The sequence below is a fragment of the Protopterus annectens genome, chromosome 6.part0, assembly GCF_019279795.1.
Source record: "Protopterus annectens isolate FY-2018-M chromosome 6.part0, PAN1.0, whole genome shotgun sequence".
NCBI lineage: Eukaryota > Metazoa > Chordata > Ceratodontiformes > Protopteridae > Protopterus > Protopterus annectens.
The window spans coordinates 412,699,619-412,721,700 of NC_056737.1; the positions used below are offsets into that span (position 1 = coordinate 412,699,619).

Consider the following 22,082-nt stretch of genomic DNA (forward strand, 5'->3'; position numbering starts at 1 on the left):
ATGCATATAGTGTACATAACATGTTACATGCATTTCTAAATATATAAGATTATATATGTGTGCATGTGTCTGTGTATACATATGTGCCCAAGTGATATATTTTTCTTAGATTTAATCATCATGTCATTGCATTACATTAAGACTGACAACCAGTCACTTTTGTTAGCTGATTTTTATACCATTTCTTCTTTAGGTTACAAGAATTGATGGAACTGTTGATAGCCCACCATGCTTGAAGGTCACCCACAAGACATTTGGCACGCAGAATAGTAATGCTGACATGGTGTTCTGTCGTTTGAGTATGCCTGTGGAGTGCTATTCCACCTTCAAACATGGCACCATTCAGGAAGCAGAAAGGCAAGATTCAGAAAGCACAACTGAGAGTGCTTTTGATGATTCTTCTCAAAAAAATAAACAAAGGTTAGATAAAATGCCTGGTAAAGTTTTGAAGATAAGAAAAACACCATCCATGGTGAAGCTTGCTGTTTTAATATGTATTCAGTAAATCTGCCCACCATGATATGTTTAATCTTTGAGAAGTTGTAGAACAAGAAGTTAATTCTGCTTTAAGAAATTTCCTGTTAGATGAAGTATGGTAATTGCGCACACGTTAAAACCCTTGCATTTAATAAAATTTTTGTTCATGTATTCATTTTTTTAGGTTCCCTTCAAAGGCACAAAAGCAAATTGATGATCTTTCAGTTTCATCTAAGAAATCTGGAGCAGCTCCAGACATAACCACAGTAAGTAATGGCTTCATGGGGGTCAGTTTTGTGAAATTTTGCTTCTATATATTCTCAGAAAAACTCTAACCTAGGCACTTGCCATGCAAATTCCTGCTTTGCTAGTTCCATACTTCCAAGTGCATTGTATATATTGCAGGTCTTTCAAAACCTTCTAAAAGAGGAAGTCTTTCATATACTACCTGACTTTAGCTTTCAGTCTCAAAGAGGCCTGTGTCTAGTCAGAATGATAAGCATTGGCCTTATAGACTTTGGTGACATATAGTTAGGCACATATACATTTATGGTAATCTAATAGCATCACAACCACAATACATTGTGCGGCACCAGACCTCAATCTGAACAAGTCATCTGATCAAAAAGAAAAAAATAGTCAACCTTCTAATGCACTTTGGTATCTGTTATTGCAATTAGTATGCAACTGTTGCAGGAGTAGCCAGTACAGCAGAGTTCATATTATTGCTGAGTTGACAGTTTTGCATTTCCTGCACACATTTCAGCATGACCTCTAAGTTACCTCTGAGTTACGTTATTCATAGGATGCTGGAACAAATACCTTTAGATTTACCATTATTCTGTAAGAGATGAATGGCTGCTACAGCTATGTGTTTTGTGACCAGTTTACTAAAATCTATGTGCTTAAACTGAATCAGCTGTCTTTTTTAACACCTTTAGTGAATTATTACTTAAGACATAGGCCAACATACATATACATAAAAGAAAAAACATATTAACATGTTCACCCTACACCACCTTAGTAATGGGTGCTAATCATAACCCTAACAATGCCCCTTCCCTCAATCATAACCCTACAAATTAGCATCATGAAAACCTTTTCATAACATTGCCAATACACAAGACGCATTTGGACACACAAACATTCACAAACACTACATCTATCCCCTAACCTATCCCTGACACTAACCCTAAAAAACAAATTCACAAACTTATATTTCAATTTTCCCTGACCCTAACCCTAACCCACACGCACACGCACAAAACCTCTCACCCCTCCAATCCCACTTACCTGTCGCAACATTACACACTGTCATCATTTCCACTGCTCAGCTATCCATACCATCAACATTAAACCACAACCTCTATACTTGTAGAATAAACAACTTTTAACAAAACACAGGGGAAAACATATATATGGATCTAGGACTGTTAACGAAATTTCAACAGTCCGAATCCAAAATCACTGAACACACTTTAACGAAAGCGCTTTTACCGAAAAAGCACTTTTGTTAAAGTCCGTCAAAAAAAAAAAAGAAAAACAACACACACCCCCTACTTTAATATTGTCACGTCGAGATCGCACTATAGTGGGGAGAAGGAAAAAATTTCCTTACCCGCACCGTAGTACAATCTCCACAACAGTCATTCCCCCATGGCTCCCTCTGGCTGCAGGCATACATACGCAAAAGGGCTTTTTCGGTTAAAAGCACTTTCGCGTAAATATGCCCAGCCATTAAGCCTTCGGTGAAAAGCACCATCATGCATCAGTCCTAGACCCATATATATATATATATATATATATATATATATATATATATATATATATATATATATATATATATATATATATATATATATGTATATATATGTGTGTGTGTATATATATATATATATATATATATATATATATATATATATATATATATATATATGTGTGTGTATATATATATATATATATATATATATATATATATATATATATATATATATATATATATATATACACACACACACAGAGATGTAGATATAGATATGTATATATATATATATAGATAAAGATATAGATATAGATATACATATAGATATAGATATAGATATAGATATAGATATAGATATGAGCTTTAACTGTGTAGTTCTAAATATCCATTCAGATCAGGTAATCCTAAACCACACTGTTCCATTGGAAGGATTGACTTATTTCATTTGAACCTTGCCATATTTCTCTCCCAGATAAATTCCCTTGACTCTTTATTAACTATTGCCTACAACTTGTTCCTCGGGTTGATAAAAATATGCCTGACCTGCATATAAAACTAAAGGGACTAAAAACTTTTTCACTGCTTGATTAAACAAGCGCTTCCAGTTTCTCAGTTTTTGTATTATATTTTATGTACTCTCTTCCCACATATCCTTAGCTGCCATAACAGAATCCTTTGTAATCAATACTCCTAGGTACTTCATTTTATCATGTCCCCATAAATATGTGTTTTGCTGAACCAATTCGTGTGTGGGTACATAGTTTACATCTACAGCCTTTGTTTTATCTTCATTAATTATGTATCCCAAAAAGACTTGATATTATCTCAAAATGATCCACGCACTGAAATGTCCATTTCTGGTTTTATCAGGTGCAGAATAATATTGTCTGCAAATAAAGCCAACTTTTCTTGATTACCATACCAATTATAACCTTGAATTTCTGAGTCCCTTATTTTCTTTCCCAATGGCTCTAAACATAAAGCATATAGCAAAGGGGAAAGAAGACACTTCTGCCTGGTTCCTCTGTTCAGACACAGCTTGTCAGAGAGGAACCCCCCCTACTTTAATTTGTTTTCCTCTGATTCCTCATATGTCCTAGTAATTAACCTTATTATTGTATCAGGGGAATGCAAATGTTTCCATTGCCTTACTCATAAAATCCCAGCTTCCTCTGTCGAATGCTTTCTCTGTATCAAGACTCACCATCAACAGCAGTATTTTCTTACATTCTGCTTCCCTCTGGATCATCATTGTTCTCTTAATGTTGTCAAAATGTTTACCTCCCTTCCACAAAACCACATTGATTCATAGCTATCAATTTTTGGCAACACCTTTGTAATTCTTTCACCTATTGTAGACCTAAACACTTTATAATTATGGTTTAAAATTGAAATGGGCCTATATGAAGATGGGTCTGGTGGGGTTTTGACATGTTTAGGTATTACAGCAACCACAGCTTTCTTGTAGGATGTTGTTGCTTCCCCTCCTTTTAAAATAATGCTAAACCTATGAACTTATGATTGGATGGGAGAAAGGAAATTCAGCCCGGGGGTCACGTCAGTCACCCTGCTAGACAGGGGTCCAGGGAAATAAATAGTATGAGAAGAAATAGCCAGGGAATTATGGCTAGGCTTGTATAGGCCCTAGGGCCGATAGCCTAGTACCAACCTATGAACCTATAAACAAAACCTTCCAGATCTTTATCAATTTCTTCCCTCCTAGCTTCCACACTTTCACAGAAATACCATCAACTCCTGGAGACTTTCCTGCAGATTGATTGTCACAATTTTGTCCTATCTTAACTATTAATTATTGAACATCATCTACCTCTAATCGTAGCACACTTAAGTCTTCATAAGTATTTCCATTTGTGCTTTTTCTTGATTTCCATATTTCTCTGCTTTGTACGCATTTTTATAAAATTTCTAAAATATATTTAATACCTCTACAGGATCTCTAGTTATTTTCTTCTTTTAGGCTCCCTAAGTTTGGCAACAACCATTTCTAATTTCTGTTGCCTAAGTCATTGTGCTAAAAGTTTTTATGCTCTGGAGTTATTATCAAAAACAGTTGTTTAACAACAATGTTTCTAAACTCATGCATATTATTCAGATACTCCCTTATTTTCTCTAGCATCTGCAGTTGCACCTGTTTTTGTTCTGTAAGATTTACCCTTATTCTGCAATACTTTAACCTTTCTCAGCCCCTCTGAATAACTCCCGCTACTTTTTAAACATATCTTTTCCTTTATTTCTACCTTACTTTAAACTACACTTTTGTTTTATCCCACTCACTAGATATAACTTCTGAAGAAAATTTTATCTTTTCTAATAACTCTTGAATAATTTCCACTACCTAGTCCTTAACTTCCTCTGCATTTTAACAGATAGATGGAAAAGTGCCAGTGTCTCATTTTTACTTCATTACCCTGCATTTTTATCTTAGTTTTTATTGGCGCATGATCTGAAATAGTTATTGGATGTTTGTTGACGCTTTCAATTAAATGCACATGTTCCTATGAAGTAAAATTTATGTCTAGTCTAGCACAGTTATTATACCTTGAGGAATAATATGTAAATTCTCAAGTTCCTACTATTGAATTCATGTCTTCCATACCAAAAATCTTCATAATTTGTTCAGAAATCATATCTTGTCTGTTATATTTTCCCTTCTAGGTCCCTCAGATACATCCTCACTATTATAAATCAAGTTCCAGTCCCCACTTATAAGTAAAATTCCCTGCTGAAAATTTATGTTTTTTTTCCCCAAATTTTAAGTGACATAATAGCAGTTTTAGGTGGAAGATAAATACATGCCACTGTAATCCTTCTCCCTTGCCAGTAGCCCCATATGATCACATTTCTATGATTATTAGATTGTGCCAATTCTATCACTATTGGAGCACCTCTAGCAATTAGTGTAAGTGCTCACTATTTCCATTGTCCCTGATTTTCTGCTGAAAATCTATCCTGAAATCCTTTCTTTATCAAATTTACATGCTGACTTCTTTTGCACTCTGCATTAATGCTCTTACCTTATTTCTATATCTACGAGGCCATTCACATTCCAAAATACTATGGATAGTATAGTCATTATGCTAAGAGGGTATTATTTCTATCTATATATGACAGCTTTTTTAAATGTCTATTTCCAGTGTTTATGTTACATGCACCCAGTAATGTTTGATAGGTTGATCTTTTATAAGCTGTTTCTTGTTATCTGCATTTGAACCTGTGTCACATTTTGTTTTAATGAAAACCCTCAAACAAAAAACAAATACACCCCCAGAATTTTCTCATAGCCTATTAGCTTAAAACAAACACATAATACTATTTACATCTTCAAATTATGAAGTTTAACCTTCCTGATAGGAGTAATTATCCCAAAATCAACAGCTATGTCCACAGCCATTACCTAACCTAAAATTAAAGTTATTCATACTAAAGCCCATGTTACAGCTTGTGCATCTACTTATGTTAATTGTTGTCTGTTCTTCTCATCTTTATTTCCTTCCCAGATGTGAATAACAGCGTGTATGCCCTGAGAAAATATTAACTTTTAGCCTTACAAAAAGTACACTAGCTATCTTTAAATAAAACTAAATTATAAACTGTTCCATTAAATGCATTGAAAGATTGTTCATTTCCAATAATTTCAAACTTTATTTTTTACTAAGCTGCTTGCCCTTGTACTTTTTAATTGTATGATTCTCCAAGCAAACTATGCCAGAACTCTTGAGATTTATTGGCTGCATCTGTGGTCAGCTTATCTCCATGGAAACTTAAGAACAGAGTGTACAGCTTCCCTCAGCTGCAGACTTTTCAACATATACTGAACATTTAATTGCTAAAGGAATGCTTTTCATTGCATTCAATGTTCTCTTTTTGTTAAAGCTCACCTGCTAAAACACACACAAAAAACTTATTAGGTTAAGCCAAGAGCATTAATCTTGACATTCATCTCTGCAGAAGTAAGAGAAAACATTTCAACTCTACATATATTATAGGTTTATAGGTTCATAGGAGATTACTAGGCTAATGGCTTAACTCATTACATCCGATTGATGCCTCCAGGTGCATCTGCAGTTAACTCCTACTGATTGATATTTGCGTCAATAATTCCAAAAACATTCTATGTACAAGGTTGGAAAAGATTTCATCTTAAAGCTTACACAGTATCAAACTTAACTACATTAATATTTGACCTCTGTCGAGTGCAGGTAAATAAATATTAACTGCTTTTATAATATTAATTTATATAGATATAATTTTCACATTTTTCTAAATATTTCAACAACCAAGTAACACAGACAGAACTCCTTAGAATCATATGAAAGCTCACAGTTAGATGAACAAAACACTGCTGACAGTATGCGTGTAACTTATGTGGATGCTAAGATATTGTAAGTTGTTTAGAAAATATTACAAATGTAATAGTTACTGTGTTTACTGTGACTTATAAAATTTGGTTAAAGACCTAGAACCTAAAGAATACTATCACTATAAAAATAGTTTGTGCTGACGAGTTTGCCATTTATACTTCTTTAATAATCCTTATGGTTCCAGAGATAAGAACATTTGTTTGAAATGTGAGGACATAGTTTGATTCTATGAAAAGGCTTAAGGTCCACCCAATGGAAGTTACAGTGCAAACTTCTTGAACTCCATTGGAGTGAATCAGTTAAGAACCCTTACAAGCCTAGCCAATATAACCAAATATTCAATATATGGCCCCTAGGGGCAAGAGGATGGCATGGATTTGTGCCTATGCCTTGAGTGTCTTATAGACTGCCCCTTCCATAAGGGACATAGGATTTACCCCAGATGTGAATTTGTGATTCCCCATCCATTGATCCAAACTGCATTTGAAGAGGGTCAGGAAGGAGCTTTGCTTAATGTGAATGGGAAGCCTGTTCCAAAGAAGGGACAATCTCTGAAAAACATATCTGTCTCTCCAGCATGTTTTGTTTGAGTCGCTGAGTAGGTTTAGATCCCTAGATTAGCTGACCCTTGTGCTATTTAACTTGTGGATGTGTAACAGTTCCATCAGGGCTGGATTTGTGAGTGCCTTGTAGGTCAGGCATAGGTCACTCCTCAATAGCCAGTAGGAGACAAGATTAAAGGGATAGGGCTTTTAGTTTATCCACATAACACATATTGTTTATACTTTGCATTTTCTTTGTGAGAAACATCTGAGGTCATTCCAGCTGCTTTAAGTGCCTAGTCAAGTGCATGCCAAATGGAGCACTGTACTCAAATTTTGGTCTAATGAGGGCTGAGTACAGCGGTTCTATAATTTCCTTGGATCTGGATGCCATACCTTTACTTATATGTTGTGCCACATAGAAGGACTTCCTTACCCCTGTGGACACATGGCAGTTAAAGTTCAGGCTGCTATCTGTATATGTACCTAGATCTCTCACCTCTAAGTCTAATCTTAGGGGTGTGCTATTGATGTTGTAAAGGGTATGATAATGAATTTTTTTCACATTTAGTTTTAGGCCATGGTTCTGGCACCAATCATTTGTCTAATCTAGACCCTCTTGAAGGATATCTACATCACTGGGAGATTCAGTGATTGCCCCCACCTTGCAGTCACTGGCAAAGTTTGTCATCCAGAGGCCCTCTACTTTAGCCTTGACTTTAGAGAAGTATATTCTGAACAGGAGTGGTCCCAGCACTGAGCCCTGTGGCACACTACTAGTAAGTGGCCACATGCTGGATCTGGATTCACCCACTTTAACTACATGTGTCTGGTGGAACAGGGATTTATGCTTAGTATTGTGAGTTTATTTTTAATACTTGAGTGGGGAATTGTGTCAAATTCCTTGGCAAGGTTGAGGTAGGTGGTATGTACTGTTTTACCCTCATTCATGGCCTTAGTGACTTTCTGAAAGAAATCTACCATATTCAGTAGGCATGACCTGCCCTTGACAAAGCTGACTGTGGTCAAAATCAGTGTTGGGACGTTTCCTATAGCATTATTTATCTGGGCCATGATTATTCTTTTCATGGCCTTACTTCAAGACTAGTCAAATGTATGGGTCTGTAATTTCCTGGGTCAGTATATGGTCCCCTTTATGCAGAGGAATGATTGTTGCTGTCCTCCACTCTGTCAAGACAAAGCCAGCCCAGAGGCTGTGGTTAAATATGTGCTGTGGTTTGGCTGGTTTCTTTGCATTGCACTTGGTTCACGCCCTTTTTGCTACCCCCCACCCCCAATACTAAGTCTGTATTAGATTCCTGCTGTTTATGGAGCCATCTTTAAATTACTAGTCTCCCATCAGGACACAAGGGGTTTAAGCCCCGCTTACATTCGTCCGTGCTATGCACGGGCTCACTTCACTCCCCAACCTGCCCCCTAACCTCACCTGCCCCCACTACATCTAGATTTATTCTAGGCAATAACTCCTCCCAATAACCAGCAACCAATCAGAACAATACTAGTAACCTATCTCCTCTGCCACCCACAATACCCCACCCACTTCCAATTTAACTGCTCATCTGACACAGTCATGCTACTACCTAATGTGCTTACACTCCTTACCTGCACTCTTCTTGCACTCCTTAGATCCTTCCAGAACTGCATAACAGACAAACCCCACCACTATCACTGCACCCTTACTCTCACTTCTATCCATCACACGCCTACTAATTACACTTGTCATACCATCACAATCTCTATCCCAATACATCCAGCATACTACCAGTCATCTTTTACATTCAAACAAAAAATATCCCTAAAATATGACAAGTTAATTACCAGATTTATAAAACTTATGATGTTATGTTGTCCTATCTCACCTTCATTCTTACAATGATGGGTTTGGAGCTGATCCTTGGCTACGACTCGGCCGAATGCACAGCTGAAAGACTCAAACTTGGCTCGTGGCAAGTAGGTATCCCATGATGCAGTGGTGTAACTCCCCAGATCTCGTTTGCTGCTTTATGAGGTTGGATGCGCTCTTCTTGGCCATAGCTAAGTAGTGATTTTTTTTCTTCTTACATTCATACGACTCTTTTTCTCTTTATATATATATATTTATATAATAGTGGGTGTTTTCTTTTAGCATTATAGTTGCATAGTTAGCCTTTGAGTTAGTATAACTATATATTTATAGTTAATTTTCCTATTTGGTGCTGATTTTGGTCATTGTTTTTGTAGGCCTTACTGTATCCCTTGTAGTGGTTTATTGTTGTGTTGTTTCATATAGCTTGATAGTAGCTCGTTTAAGTTAGAGAGCTCTTCACCCATTTTAGTTAGAGAGCCTGTAGTTGGTGTGTTGTTTTTCTGGGTTTTAGAGCCATTTTAGTTAGAGGCCCTATTATCTTCCGTTGTCTAATTGTCTGCTCAGTATTTCCTGTTGTAGTTTGTTATATATCAGTAGTTTTTTTCAGTATTAGAATTTCTGTTGCTAGGTTATGGTCTTTTGTCATATATCATATGCAAAGACCCAAAGGAGAAGGAACATAAGCCTTTAGGCTTCAAGAAATGCCAGAAATTTTCCCAAAAGATGTCTGTTACTGACGGTCATGTCATCTGTGTTCATTGCCTTGGAGCTATTCATTTGCAAAAGGATTGTACATTCTGCCACTCCTTCAGTGCCAGGGTTTTACAAGAAAGGAGAAACAAATTGATCCTTAAGCAGGCTCTTAAAGCCAACTTTTGAGGAAGCTATCCACAGTTCTTCTTCCTCTTCTTCTTCATTCAGAGCCTCCAGTTAAGTTACCTAAATTATCTAAGGCTGCTACCTCCTCAGTTCCACAGTTTTCGGAATCATCAGGTTATTTTGATTGAGAAGCCTGGTTCTTCGGCTCCAAAGTCTTCGGTGCTGCAAGATACCTCTTCTCAGAGCCAGTCTATGGAGATTTCACCAGTCTCCCCTACACTGAGATCTCCCATTTTGCACAGGTCTCGTTCTGCTTCCCTATCCTCCGGGTCCACCAGGAGCTTATCTGATGATGACATGGAACGCGTGGTGTGCAAACCCTTGAAGTCGCTGGCGCTATCCAAATTATTTTCAGCTCTGACCCATCCGGTCCTGGAGCCTAATATAACCATTGCACTCTCTGTTGTTTCTCCTCCGAGCCAAGCTGGACCTTTGGAGCCGGAGTGCTTGGTGCCTTTTTCTGTGGATCCATCAATTCCGAGACCACCTTCAGTGATCATGGAGCCGACTTCTGCTCCAACACTCTCGTTCTCATCGCCATCCAGAGAGTCTGGGAGCTGGCGTTCCCCAGTCGGCCCCAAAGGGAATTCTTGGCCCCGATCTTTGGTGCCGAGCCTACCCCTTGGAGCATTGGCCTGGATGAGCTCAGCTTCTACATCGGCATCGGAGCTGGTCTCACTGGGTCTGGTGCCTTCCTCTGTCTCCTCAGAGCCAGGAGAGTCTTTGGAGCCAGTGAGATCTACCTTTGAGTTGATGAGGAGTGTGCTGTCTGCCCCTACAGCTCCACAGAAGGATACCAGCACTCGTCCCCCTAAGGCAACAGCTACTGTCTCGGCACCACCCATTCCACAGGACAGCAGAGATCCAGAGTCTCAGGATCCTCCATTGGGTGAACCCCTATTTTCCGAGGCCTCCCCAGAATACCGTTCTGAGGAGCCCCCTTGGAAGAGAACTTGCAATAGGAAGCAAGTACACTCTCCAGATGGGTCCGTCACTTCAGACACTGACCTCGAGGAGTCAGAAGGGTCCCCACAGTCGTCCTCTGATGATATCTCATTTGCAGATATTCTAGCGATCCTGAAGCAGAGATGTGGCTGGCAGGCCTCCACCCCTTCTGATGAGGAGTCAGTGTACCTGAAGGCTTTTGGATCTCAACCTTCAGCCTCCTGGGTGTCTCCACCTTTCAATGAGCTAATGGACTTGGTCAGTTGAAAGGCATGGGAGTCACCTGACACAATGGAACCAGTCCCTCAGAGGCCAAACAAATTCTTATCAGCTCCTTCCAGAAAGGATTTCCTCACTAAGGGGGTACCTGCAGCTGCCACCAACAAGGAACTTTCAGAGACATCCTCATCTGTCCATCCTCCGAACAAAGACTCTCAAATGATGAACATATACGGGAAGCGTGTCTTTTCATCAGTGACTTTTACACTTCGATCGCTGAACTACCTTACCCACTTCACAAGGCTACAGAGAGATCTCCTGAAAAAACTAGAAGATACTCTATAAAGTACATTGGCTGCGGGGGTGAAGGAGAAGGTCTCCTCCCAGCTATCCACCTTAAATTCCTTCGTCAACTTCTCCATGAAGCTGATCTCTTACACAGCTGATGGAGTGAGCAGGGCAGCGGGTTCTGGAGTTTCCCTTAGGAGACACTCCTGGATGCGCTTGTGCAATTTTGTGGAGCCCTTTAAATCTACCTTTACTAATGCCCCTTTTGATGGTCCCTCACTCTTTGGACCCAAAGTAAAAGACACTCTCACCCAATGCGAGCAGGAAGGAAAACACTCTTTCTGCTGTTGGAGTATGTTTTTCTGTACCTTCAAAACCTTATCCTAAAGGGCAGAAGAGTGGAAAAATGTGGTTCAGAAGATCCCATAGAGTTTTCCAGGATGCACGGGATGAATCTTTTCCCAGTGGCAGAGGGGGAGGTAAGAATGGTAGACACCACCCTAGAGGCTTAGCGGCCCCGCAAAACCAGGACGACCATGATTCCTTTCGCGGACACCCCTATCAGCGCTCCTGAAAGGAGGCCCGACTGCTCTGCTCTGGAGGTAGTCGGGGGATGTTTATCTATGTACCCAGAAGCCTGGCAAACTATTACAAGAGACAAGTGGGTACTAAGAATAATATCAAGAGGATATTCCATTCCCTTTTCCTACCCTGTCCCACAGACCAGATCAATCCCAGATGTTCCACCAATCTAAGGGAGCAAGCAACTCTAGAAATCCAAAAGTTGCTGCACAAGAGTCATCCAAGACATCCCTGCAGACCAAATAGGATTCATAACTTACTCAAGATTCTTTTTGGTGACAAAAAGAACAGGGGATTGGAGACCCATATTAGACCTATGCAATTTAAACAAATCTGTCAAGAAGTCAAAGTTCTGAATAGTGACACTGCAGTCTATACTTCCCTCTTTAGGGAAATACAATTGGATGTGCTCAATAGACCTTCAAGATGCTTACTACCATATAAAAATGGACAGAGCATCAAGAAGGTATTTACTCTTCTGTCTGGGAGCCAGTCATTATCAGTTCTGAGCTCTGCCCTTTGGTCTCACTACAGCCCTCAGAGTGTTCACCAAATGCATGGCAGTAGTCACAGCTCACCTGAGGCATCTAGGATTCTGAGTGTTTCCGTATCTAGACGACTGGCTCCTATCAGCCACCACCAAGCATCTACTCTAAGCCAAGGATGTGACCTTGGAAATTTCCCTCAGGTATTACAGTCAACTTTCAAAAATCTGCCTTGTTGCCCTGTCAACATACTACATTTATAGGCTCAGATCTAGAAACTACTTCCTTGATAGCATGTCTTCCAACAGACAGAGTTTCAGCACTCAGGCAGCAAATACTTCATCTTCTTCCCAACACCAAGGTAAAAGCAAAGATAGTTCTAAAAATGTTAGGGACAATGGCTTCCACCATACCACTGGTTCCCCTTGCGAGAATGCACATGAGGATCCTTCAATGGCTTTTGTTCTCCCAATGGTCACTTCAAGAGCTTCCTGTGTCTCACCTTATCAGGATAACAGAATCATGCAAGAATGACTTAAGATGGTGGATACACTCCAGCCATGTGACCATAGGGAGACCCTTTGTTCTGCAACAACCTTTAGCTACAGTGACCACGGACACTTCCCAGATGGGGGGGGTATTATCTGGGGAGAACAGTCCAAGGTATATGGCAAGAACACGAGGCTCACTTGCATATAAATGTCCTAGAGAGTCCTAGAGATGAGAGCAGTGCTTCTTGCGTTGCAAGCACTTCACGACTCTCTCCCTCTAGGGACAATTGCGATACAGTCAGACAATATGTCTATGGTTTGGTATATAAACAAGCAGGGGGGAACCAGATCTTACCCCCATTATTGTGAGGCCCTAAGAGTTTGGCAATGGGCAGTTTCTTCCCAGCACTTTCTAGTAGCAATGCACATTCTGGGGAAGTCCAACGTGGTAGCAGACAAGCTGAGCAGAGTAATTCTAATGCCTCACAAGTGGTCCCTCAATCAGAATGTAGCAGAAAGGATCTTCTGAACATGGGATCTGACTTGCTGCGATCTTTTTGCCACTCCCATGAATGCCAAGTGCAGTAACCAGACACCGAAAGATGCACTTGCTCATGACTGGCTCTCGGGACTTCTGTATGCCTTTGCTCTGTTTCCTCTCATACCCAGAGTCATTCAGAAAGCACAGTCCTTGGGAAGCAGGATAATTCTCTTTGCTCCTTACTGACCTTGTCAAGTTTGGTTCATCTTCCTTTGGCCTCATCTTCAGGAGAAGCCTTGGACTCTCGTCCCAGTTCCAGACCTTCTGACACATATGTCAGGTGAGCTTCATCCTTCTCTCCACACCCTCAACTTGACAGCTTGGCTGCTCCACTTCCCAATTTAGTCAGGCTTCAGAATTTCACTCCCAACAGTTAAACATATATTGATGTCCTCTCATAAAGCTTCCACCAGAAGACTGTATTCTAGCAAATGGAAAAGATTTTCTCTCTGGGCAGAAACATTGACCCCTTTTCTGCGTCTATTCACTCTATCTTGGAATTGTTGGTGGAACTCTTTCAACAGGGTTCAGCTGCAGCAACCATCAGAGTACAACTCACTGCAATTTCAAATTTCCACATTGGTGATCCTGCTTTGAACTTAATGTCACACAGGTTGTGTAGAGCCTTCTTGAACGGTGCCTCCTTATTAAGACCTCCATTTAAGGAACCCCTTCCTCCTTGGGACTTAAATTTTGTTCTATCTCATCTAATGTTATCACATTTTGAACCTTCTTCATCTTCAGACCTCAAGTTCCTTTCCTGGAAGACCATTTTTCTGGTTGCTATAACATCTACTAGAAGGGTATCAGAGTTGCAAGCCCTATCTATCAAACCGCCATATCTGATATTTCATAAGGATAAGGTATCCATGCAAACTAATCCATCCTTTTTACCTAAAGTCTGTTCTTCAACTAACAAATCAATCCGTTGAGCTCCCAGTGTTTTTCCCTAATCACAGCAACAAGGCAGAATACAAATTACATCAACTGGACGTGCACAGGCAACTCAGATTCTATTTGCATAGGACAAAAGCTTTTAGAAAATCTGACCAGTTGTTCATATGTTTTTCAGACGCAAAAAAGGGTAGGCCAGTTTCTAAAACTACCCTTTCCAACTGGCTCTCAAACTGCATTACCTTCATCTATACCTCAAACAACAGAGATTTACCATTCAAGTTTAAGGCTCATTCCCCTAGAGCACTAGCTACGTCTTCTGCCTTTCAGGCCAGAATTCCTATGGATAATATTTGTGCTGCAGCCACCTGGGCTACTCCTCATACATTTATCAGAATTCCTATGGATAATATTTGTGCTGCAGCCACCTGGGCTACTCCTCATACATTTATCATGCATTATAAAGTGGATTTGGCCTCCAGAGACAGGACCTCCTTTTGTTCCACTGTGCTTAAAGGTGTACTCTTGTGAGCCACCCAGGAAAAAGGTGCTAGAGATGCTGTCCCATCATTGTAAGAATGAAGGCGAGATAGGACAACTTAACATAAAGAAGTTATGTACTCACCATAATGTTCCATGTTTGTTGCCCATCTCGCCACTCATTCTTAAGAACCCTCCCTCCTTCCCCCATCCAAGAACTCCTTGTGGATCTGGTTGATGTCTTAGTCCTTTCAGGAGTTCCTTGCCTCAGTTTGTTTCTTCTATTCCATTGGGGATAGTATATATTTGTATATATATATATATATATATATATATATATATATATATATATATATATATATAATCCATTACAATTTCTTTAGTAGTAGCAGCAAACAAGATCTGGGAAGTTACACCACTGCATCATGGGATACCTACTTGCCACAAGCCAAGTTTGAGTCTTTCAGCTCGGCCAAGTTGGAGCCGAGGATTGGCTCCGAACCCATCATTGTAAGAATGAACGGTGAGATGGACAACAAACAATGAACGTTATGATGAGTACATAACTTCATTTTTACTGCCCTTTCTAAATTAGCCCTCAATAGTGATATCCACCCTAACCCTGGTCCTACCATTACCAACTCCTCACTTAAAAATCTGCCTAATAGCTAGTTCTTCTCACAAGTAACATCCAACAGAAAGCCATCTGACCTCCTGTTCATGTGTCTAAATATCAGAAGTATAACTAATAAAATCCATGACCTGAACACAACATAGCCTTATACTCTCCTGTTATTCTCAGCCTGACTGAAACCTGGCTCAAACCTCACATCAAAAGTGAGGAAATACTCCCAGCAGGTTATAACATTCTTCAAGTAGATTGACAATCTAAGAAAGGGGGTGGAGTGGCTCTAATATTTAAACACCACCTCAACATCCAGATCCTAAACTTATCTGCCTCCCACACTGGAAATGAAGAAATCCTATATGCCAACCTCAAACTAAACCCAAATAAAACAATCAACATCATAGGATTTACTTCCCACCTGACCAAAACATCCCACCCCTGGAAAAGCTCCTGAACTGGGCTAATCATTCCCTCCCCCAGGAAACCATAATCCTAGGTGATTTTAATATCAACTGGCTATCTTGCAATAACAGTCATCCAGCCCAGCACCTAAACCTTCATGGTTTCTCTCAACTAATGCAGTCACCTACCCATATAAATAGAAACTCTAGCAAACATACTACTCTCGACTGGATATTAGTCAATAAAGACCCTCACTCATACTTTGCTGGCTGTCTACCATACAGCCTCAGTGACCACACTCCAATATTCATTCTGAGACACCACTTAAATTGTGCTAAACCCATTATCTATAGGCAAATCTAAAATAGAGTAAACTTTAACCCTCTCTCCTTCATCTCATCCCTTCAAAAATATGATTGGACACCACTAAAGCACCTCAATCTGGATGAAGCCGTCCACTTCTTCAATAGCACCTTCCTAAACATCCTAAGTACACATGCCCTCATAAGAAATGCCAGAATCAAAACACAGTACTCCCCTTGGCTACAAAAAAGCATCAGGGCACTAATGAAAATCAGAGATAAGGCCTGGGAGCATTGACACTTAACAAAACCCCCCTTCTGTAGACAGTCATTCCCAGAGTTGCGCAACAAGGTCAAAAAGCAAATAAAAGAAGATAAAACTCAATATTATCAGTCTGCCCTATACTCCTCCAATCACAACCCTAAGAAGTTCTGGTCCACAATAAACTCCATTCTACACCCAGGTAAAGTAGGCATTCCCCCACCTACCACTCCCCCTTCCTCCAGCAGTATTGTTGATTCATTCAATAAACACCTTACTGAAACTATTCTGTCTTTCACTAAACAACACAACCCTCTACCCACCCTACCTACATCAAAACCAAATACTCTGTCCACAGTCTTTTCTTTTCATCAGTGCCAACCTCCTATATAAAAAAACGTTTTTTGAAACTTAAGCCTACAAAACTTGCAGCTGACAATGTCCCCTGTGGATACCTAAAAATAGCAGCAGAAGCCCTAGCTTATGCAGTTTCTATCTTAATTAATCAGTCCTTATCAGAAAGCTATGTCCCCACACTGTGGAAAATATCTCACATCATTACCCTTCATAAAGGTGACTCCTTTACTGAATTTTCCAGTTACCACCCCATAGCCATCCTTTCTCCACTTTCCAAGATACTTGAGAAATGCATCCATTCTCAAGTCTTAGACTACCTCTTGACTAATAAACTCCTCTCCAGCACCCATCATGGCTTCAGGACATACCACAGAACTACTACCGCATTGCTGTCTTTCACTGATGGTATCCTTCATCATAAAAATAATGGTCTGTTCTCCTCTGCTATATTTCTAGATCTATCCAAGGCTTTTGACATGGTTTCACACAAACTACTAATCTCTGTTCTCATTAACCTATCCTTTTCCCAATCAGCTACTGACTGGTTTCACAGCTGTCTAACTGGCCACCAGCGATCAGTTGTCTGGCATAATGACCTATCTCCTCGACTTCCTGTAACACTCGGTGTTCCCCAAGGCTCCATCCTTGGTCCCCTACTATTCTCATTCTTCACCAATGATCTATTCACAGCCACCAAGCATGCTTCTCTTATACAGTATGCAGATGACTCCACCCTCATCTGCTCAGCCCCAACTCTACCCGAATTTCACAAGACCACACAGGAAGCCTTTTCATCTGTAGAAAACTGGCTATCTAATGCCCAGTTATTACTCAACCCAAGCAAGACTAAACTCCTTATCTTCCAACCCACTAAATCTAACCCAATTATCCCCCACTTTAATATTCTAGCCAAAGACAATACCATCATCTCCCCAACAGAACACACCAAACTGCTTGGTGTTGAGATTGATAACAATCTCAGATTAGACACTCACATTTCTCTCACCATAAAAAAGGTTCACAAAAAACTAGGTGCATTGTACAGAAATGAACAATTCCTCACCAAGACAGCCAGAAGTTCTGCTGCCAATTCCCACCTAATCTCCACTTTACTCTACACCTCACCTATACTTACCTACCTTAGACAAACAGACCTAAGCAAGCTCAAGGCTTGCTACAATAAAATTGCTAAGTTTGCCACTGGTGCGTCTTATCACAGCCACCACTGTATCTCACTTAGAGAACTTGACTGGCTTGAACTCCTTCAACTTCTTCACCTGAATCAACTCTCCCTTGCCCACAAGTTAGTAAACCATCCTCTAAAAGTCCCATCCCTTCAAAACCTTCTCCAGCCCTACTGCTCCACTAGACCTCTATGCTCCAGTTGCAAAAATCTACTTCTAGTGATCAAACCCAAGAACTCTGAGGAGCACTATTCTCCTGCATCATATCCAGATTATGGAACAACCCCCCCCCCTTCTATAACCACACTACCTTCTTGCAATCACTTCAAGAATGCACTAAAAACGCACTTAAAAAGTCTCTAGTTATGCGCAGGCACCAATCCCGACTAGTAACCCTCCTTTTACCTCTCCTTCCTTACCCCTCCCCTAGCCACCATGCCTCACAACGTCTGATCATTGCATTCCTTTCCCCGTCCATCCCATTAGCCCTTCTAGCTTGTTCCACCTTCATGTGGAGCTTCTGCTTTATATCTGTTTGAGTTTAGTGCAATATTTGTATATAAGATTTAGGTATATGGGTTTAGAACATTATCTGTTTGAGCTTAGTACTATCTGTATATACATCCTACCTTTATTACTAGCCTTTAGCTAGATATTGTATATCTGTTCATTACTATGTTTCATATTGTATGTATAGCTAATGTTTGCTGGAGTATGTATTATTGCCTATTGTATGTATATTGAATTGTTTTTCATGTACTCTGCTGCTTATTTATTGTTCTGTGGAGCTTTTCTTCCTGGGCCTCCACTGAAAAAGGACCTGTGTCCAGTTGGAATTTCCTTGTAAACAAATGTAAATAAATAAATAAATAAAATAAATAAATAAAAGAAAGATCCTAATGGGCCTGGTGAGTCTTGATTTAAGCTGTTTAAGAGATAACCTTGTATATTTTCAGGCACCATTGAAGCCATGTTTTTAACTTTAGAGAGCACAGTGGCAATCTGTTCTTTGGTGATAATTGGTGGTGGAGTGGTGGAGGCTATTTCTTGGGGAGAGCTGGGGGTGATGGGGAAGTGAAATTTTAGCTGAATTTGTTAGCCAGCAGATTTGCTATATCTTCTGGCTGAGTATAGATGGTGCCATCTACAACTAGTCCCGCACGCACAATGTTGGGTGTTTCCCTTAAGACTGCGGACATAACTGAAAAATACCTTATGGTTATCCTTAGATTTGGAGGCTATGTTGACCTCAAAGTCTGCTTTCAGAGACTTGACTAGTTTTTGATTCATGTGTTTAGACTAGTGAAGGACTTTTTGCTGTGTTGTGCACATTCCCTCTTACTTCTCAACAGGATTTTCTTTCTTTTGTTGTACAGGAGTCAACCAGGGTGACTTGTTTTTGCGGTTTGACCTGGGTTTATTTTGTTCTGGTACTGCTGTTTTTATGCAGTTGTTTACATGGTCATACAGGGTTTTGTCTACATCTCTGCATAGGTTTCTGTGTTTTCTGCATTTGGGGAAGCTTGGAAACTAGCAAAAGTGTCCCTTAATAGGGTAATTTACCTTAGAGAAGTTCTTAAAGTTTTTTGAGTTAGGTGGAGGTCTAGTTTTACCTTTATTTCAAGAGAGACTACTTTGTGATCTCATCTTACGAGTGAGCACAGCACTCTCCCATATTTGTGAGTACCAGATCTAGGATATTTGTTCCCCTAGTGGGAGTGCAGACTAGATGCTCCAGTCCATTTGAATTTACAAAGTCAATACATTTTTGGGCCTTCATGTTAGTGGTCATGTATGCCTCCCCATTAATGGAGAAGTAGTTAAAATCACCCATGAGTATAGTATTGGGCTGGATGGTGAGTGATTCTAGTAACTTCAGGTATGATGTATGGGTTTCCTGGTTCATGTGGGGGACCTGTAGCTAGCAAGAATATGGTAATGGATTTTCCCATGGTCAATTGGACATGGATTAGCTCAAGCATGTCATACTGTGTGACCAGTCTTGAGGAGTGTTTATCCTTTATGTAGATAGATACAACTCCGTCTTTGGCTCTTTCATTTTCAGTGGGCATTTGGAATGTGTGAAAGGCATTATAGCCATACACTGCCGGAATGCTTTCTGTGGCTTTGAAATATGTTTCAGTAAATGCAGAAATGTCAGTATTCTCCAGGGTGAGGAGAGCTTCCAGGGAGTGCAGTTTATTGTTCAGACTCCTAGCATTGAGCAGTAATACCTTTAGCTTGTCCTGAGTAGCTTTTGTTATGTTGGAAGGTTTGTTAGTTTGACAATGACTAAAAAAGGCACTATAGGGATGGATAATGTTTTGACCAATATTCAAAATCCTACAGGTGACAGGTGAAGACCATCCCTGGCAAAGCAGCATGGTCTGTCAGCCATGTCCTTCCAGGCTGAAAAGTATTGGATCCCTTTGGAATAACACCAGTAGCTAAGCCAATTGTTAAAGTCAATCATTTTCTGCTGGTATTGTGTCATCATCCTTGGAGACAAAAGAATGCTGCTTAATGCTAGGCTCATACCTGCCTGTGACACATATTCTGAGAGCTCAATCATATCACTCTTCATATAGTCCAGGGAGGTATGTCTCAGGTCATTCATGCTCACATTAACTAAGACTGAATCATACTGGTACCTAGTGGTAGGTGACCTGAGTGCTTGCATGATCTGGTGGATCCTGGTCTCTGACAGGCAACTGACTGTAAACCTTCCCCTCATCCAACATGGTAAGAAGGACATAAGTGTGTCTCACAATGGAGTCTCCTATGACCAGGATATTGTGATGTGGAGTGTTTCGCCTTATGGGCTTGGTAGTTGAGACACAATGACATGTGGTTTTATGTGTTATAATGGGAATTGTCTTGTTTATGTGCATGCGGAGATTCTGAGGACTGCACCTGAGAGGTTTTTGAGGTTTAGGTAAGTTACATGTGAGTACCTCTGCATATGTGAGTCTATGCGTGTGTTTTTTGTGGGTGCAGTGAGTGATTTGTGTAAGTCGCTGACTCCATTTGTTGCTTTTTGTGTCTGTATGTGAGAGTCAAGCTTCCAGTGTCAATGTGTAACTACATTTCTCACACATTGTATTTGTCTGTTCAAGAATTAAGTGGTTGTCAGTGTACATAAAGGAATTGTTACACTGCCTCAGAATGCCCATGTATACCAAGCTGGAAGCAGCAATAGCAGGAAAGTGTTCATCCATAGTTGCAAGTCCTAATGCTTACTTGCAAAGGACAGGAGTGAAGGGTGTTTGTAACTAGTTGGGGGAATGTTGCTTACCTGGTGTAATGTACAAATATCCTAACCCAGTGAGGCTGCTCAGCACCCAAATCAGATGATGTTCTTCATGTTTCACTGTTGCAGTCATCACTTGTGGGATTATCCCTGCTGGGTAGCCCTCGGCTGGCCTGAATACCAGTGTAAAGAATTCCCCTCCTGCTTCGGCTGTTCAGAGACAGTGGCTGACGTCAGGTCATTAGGGCTTTAGAGGCTGACAGCCGACACCATTACATCAGTCTTGCTTTCTGTGGAACCCAAAGCAGAAGCGGTTTTGCGAGTGCATAGGTCGGCCGTTGCCAGAGTGAGGAAAACCGTCTAAAGCTAAGTACCTATCGGGGAACATTTTCTTGCTTTTAACCGATGTCAGAGAAAGTCAATAATTGTCTCAGTTGTGGAAAGCAGATCCCACACCAAGACTTCCATTCTCTTTATGTCACTTGTTTAGGCCCAGACCACGATGTCCCTGGGTGCCAGTTCTGTGCCCTGTTTAATGCTAGAACCATACGAAGAAGAGCTGAAATTGTAGTTAGGCATTTTAGTGAGTCTTTTTCTCAATGGGATATGGTGTCAGTCTCCCAAACAGTTACTGACTTTCCTAGAAAAAGAAAGAAAAGGCTAGAGATATGCCTCTAAAAGTTAGGCCCTCTGGCAACTCAGGTCAAAAGTCTGGTATTTTTCAACTCACTGCTACAGCTGAACTCAGTGAGGCGCCTTCGCAGCCCCTGATGCCAGCTGAGGAACCATCGCAGGCCTCTACTGAGACTTGTTTGAATCCTTTACGCCACTGGATCCACCTCCCTCTACCGGTATGTCGCCTC

The 22,082-nt window shown here is 40.4% G+C and overlaps 1 protein-coding gene across 1 annotated transcript in view; it reads left to right on the forward strand.

Annotated features, from left to right (window-relative positions):
- The window catches only part of RYR3 (ryanodine receptor 3), a 3,250,282-nt gene that overhangs the window by 1,658,926 nt on the left and 1,569,274 nt on the right, over positions 1-22,082 (forward strand). The window contains exons 29-30 of the mRNA XM_044074157.1: positions 194-420; positions 662-743. Coding sequence (XP_043930092.1) covers positions 194-420; positions 662-743 — 309 coding nt within the window. The remainder of the gene's footprint in view (positions 1-193; positions 421-661; positions 744-22,082) is intronic.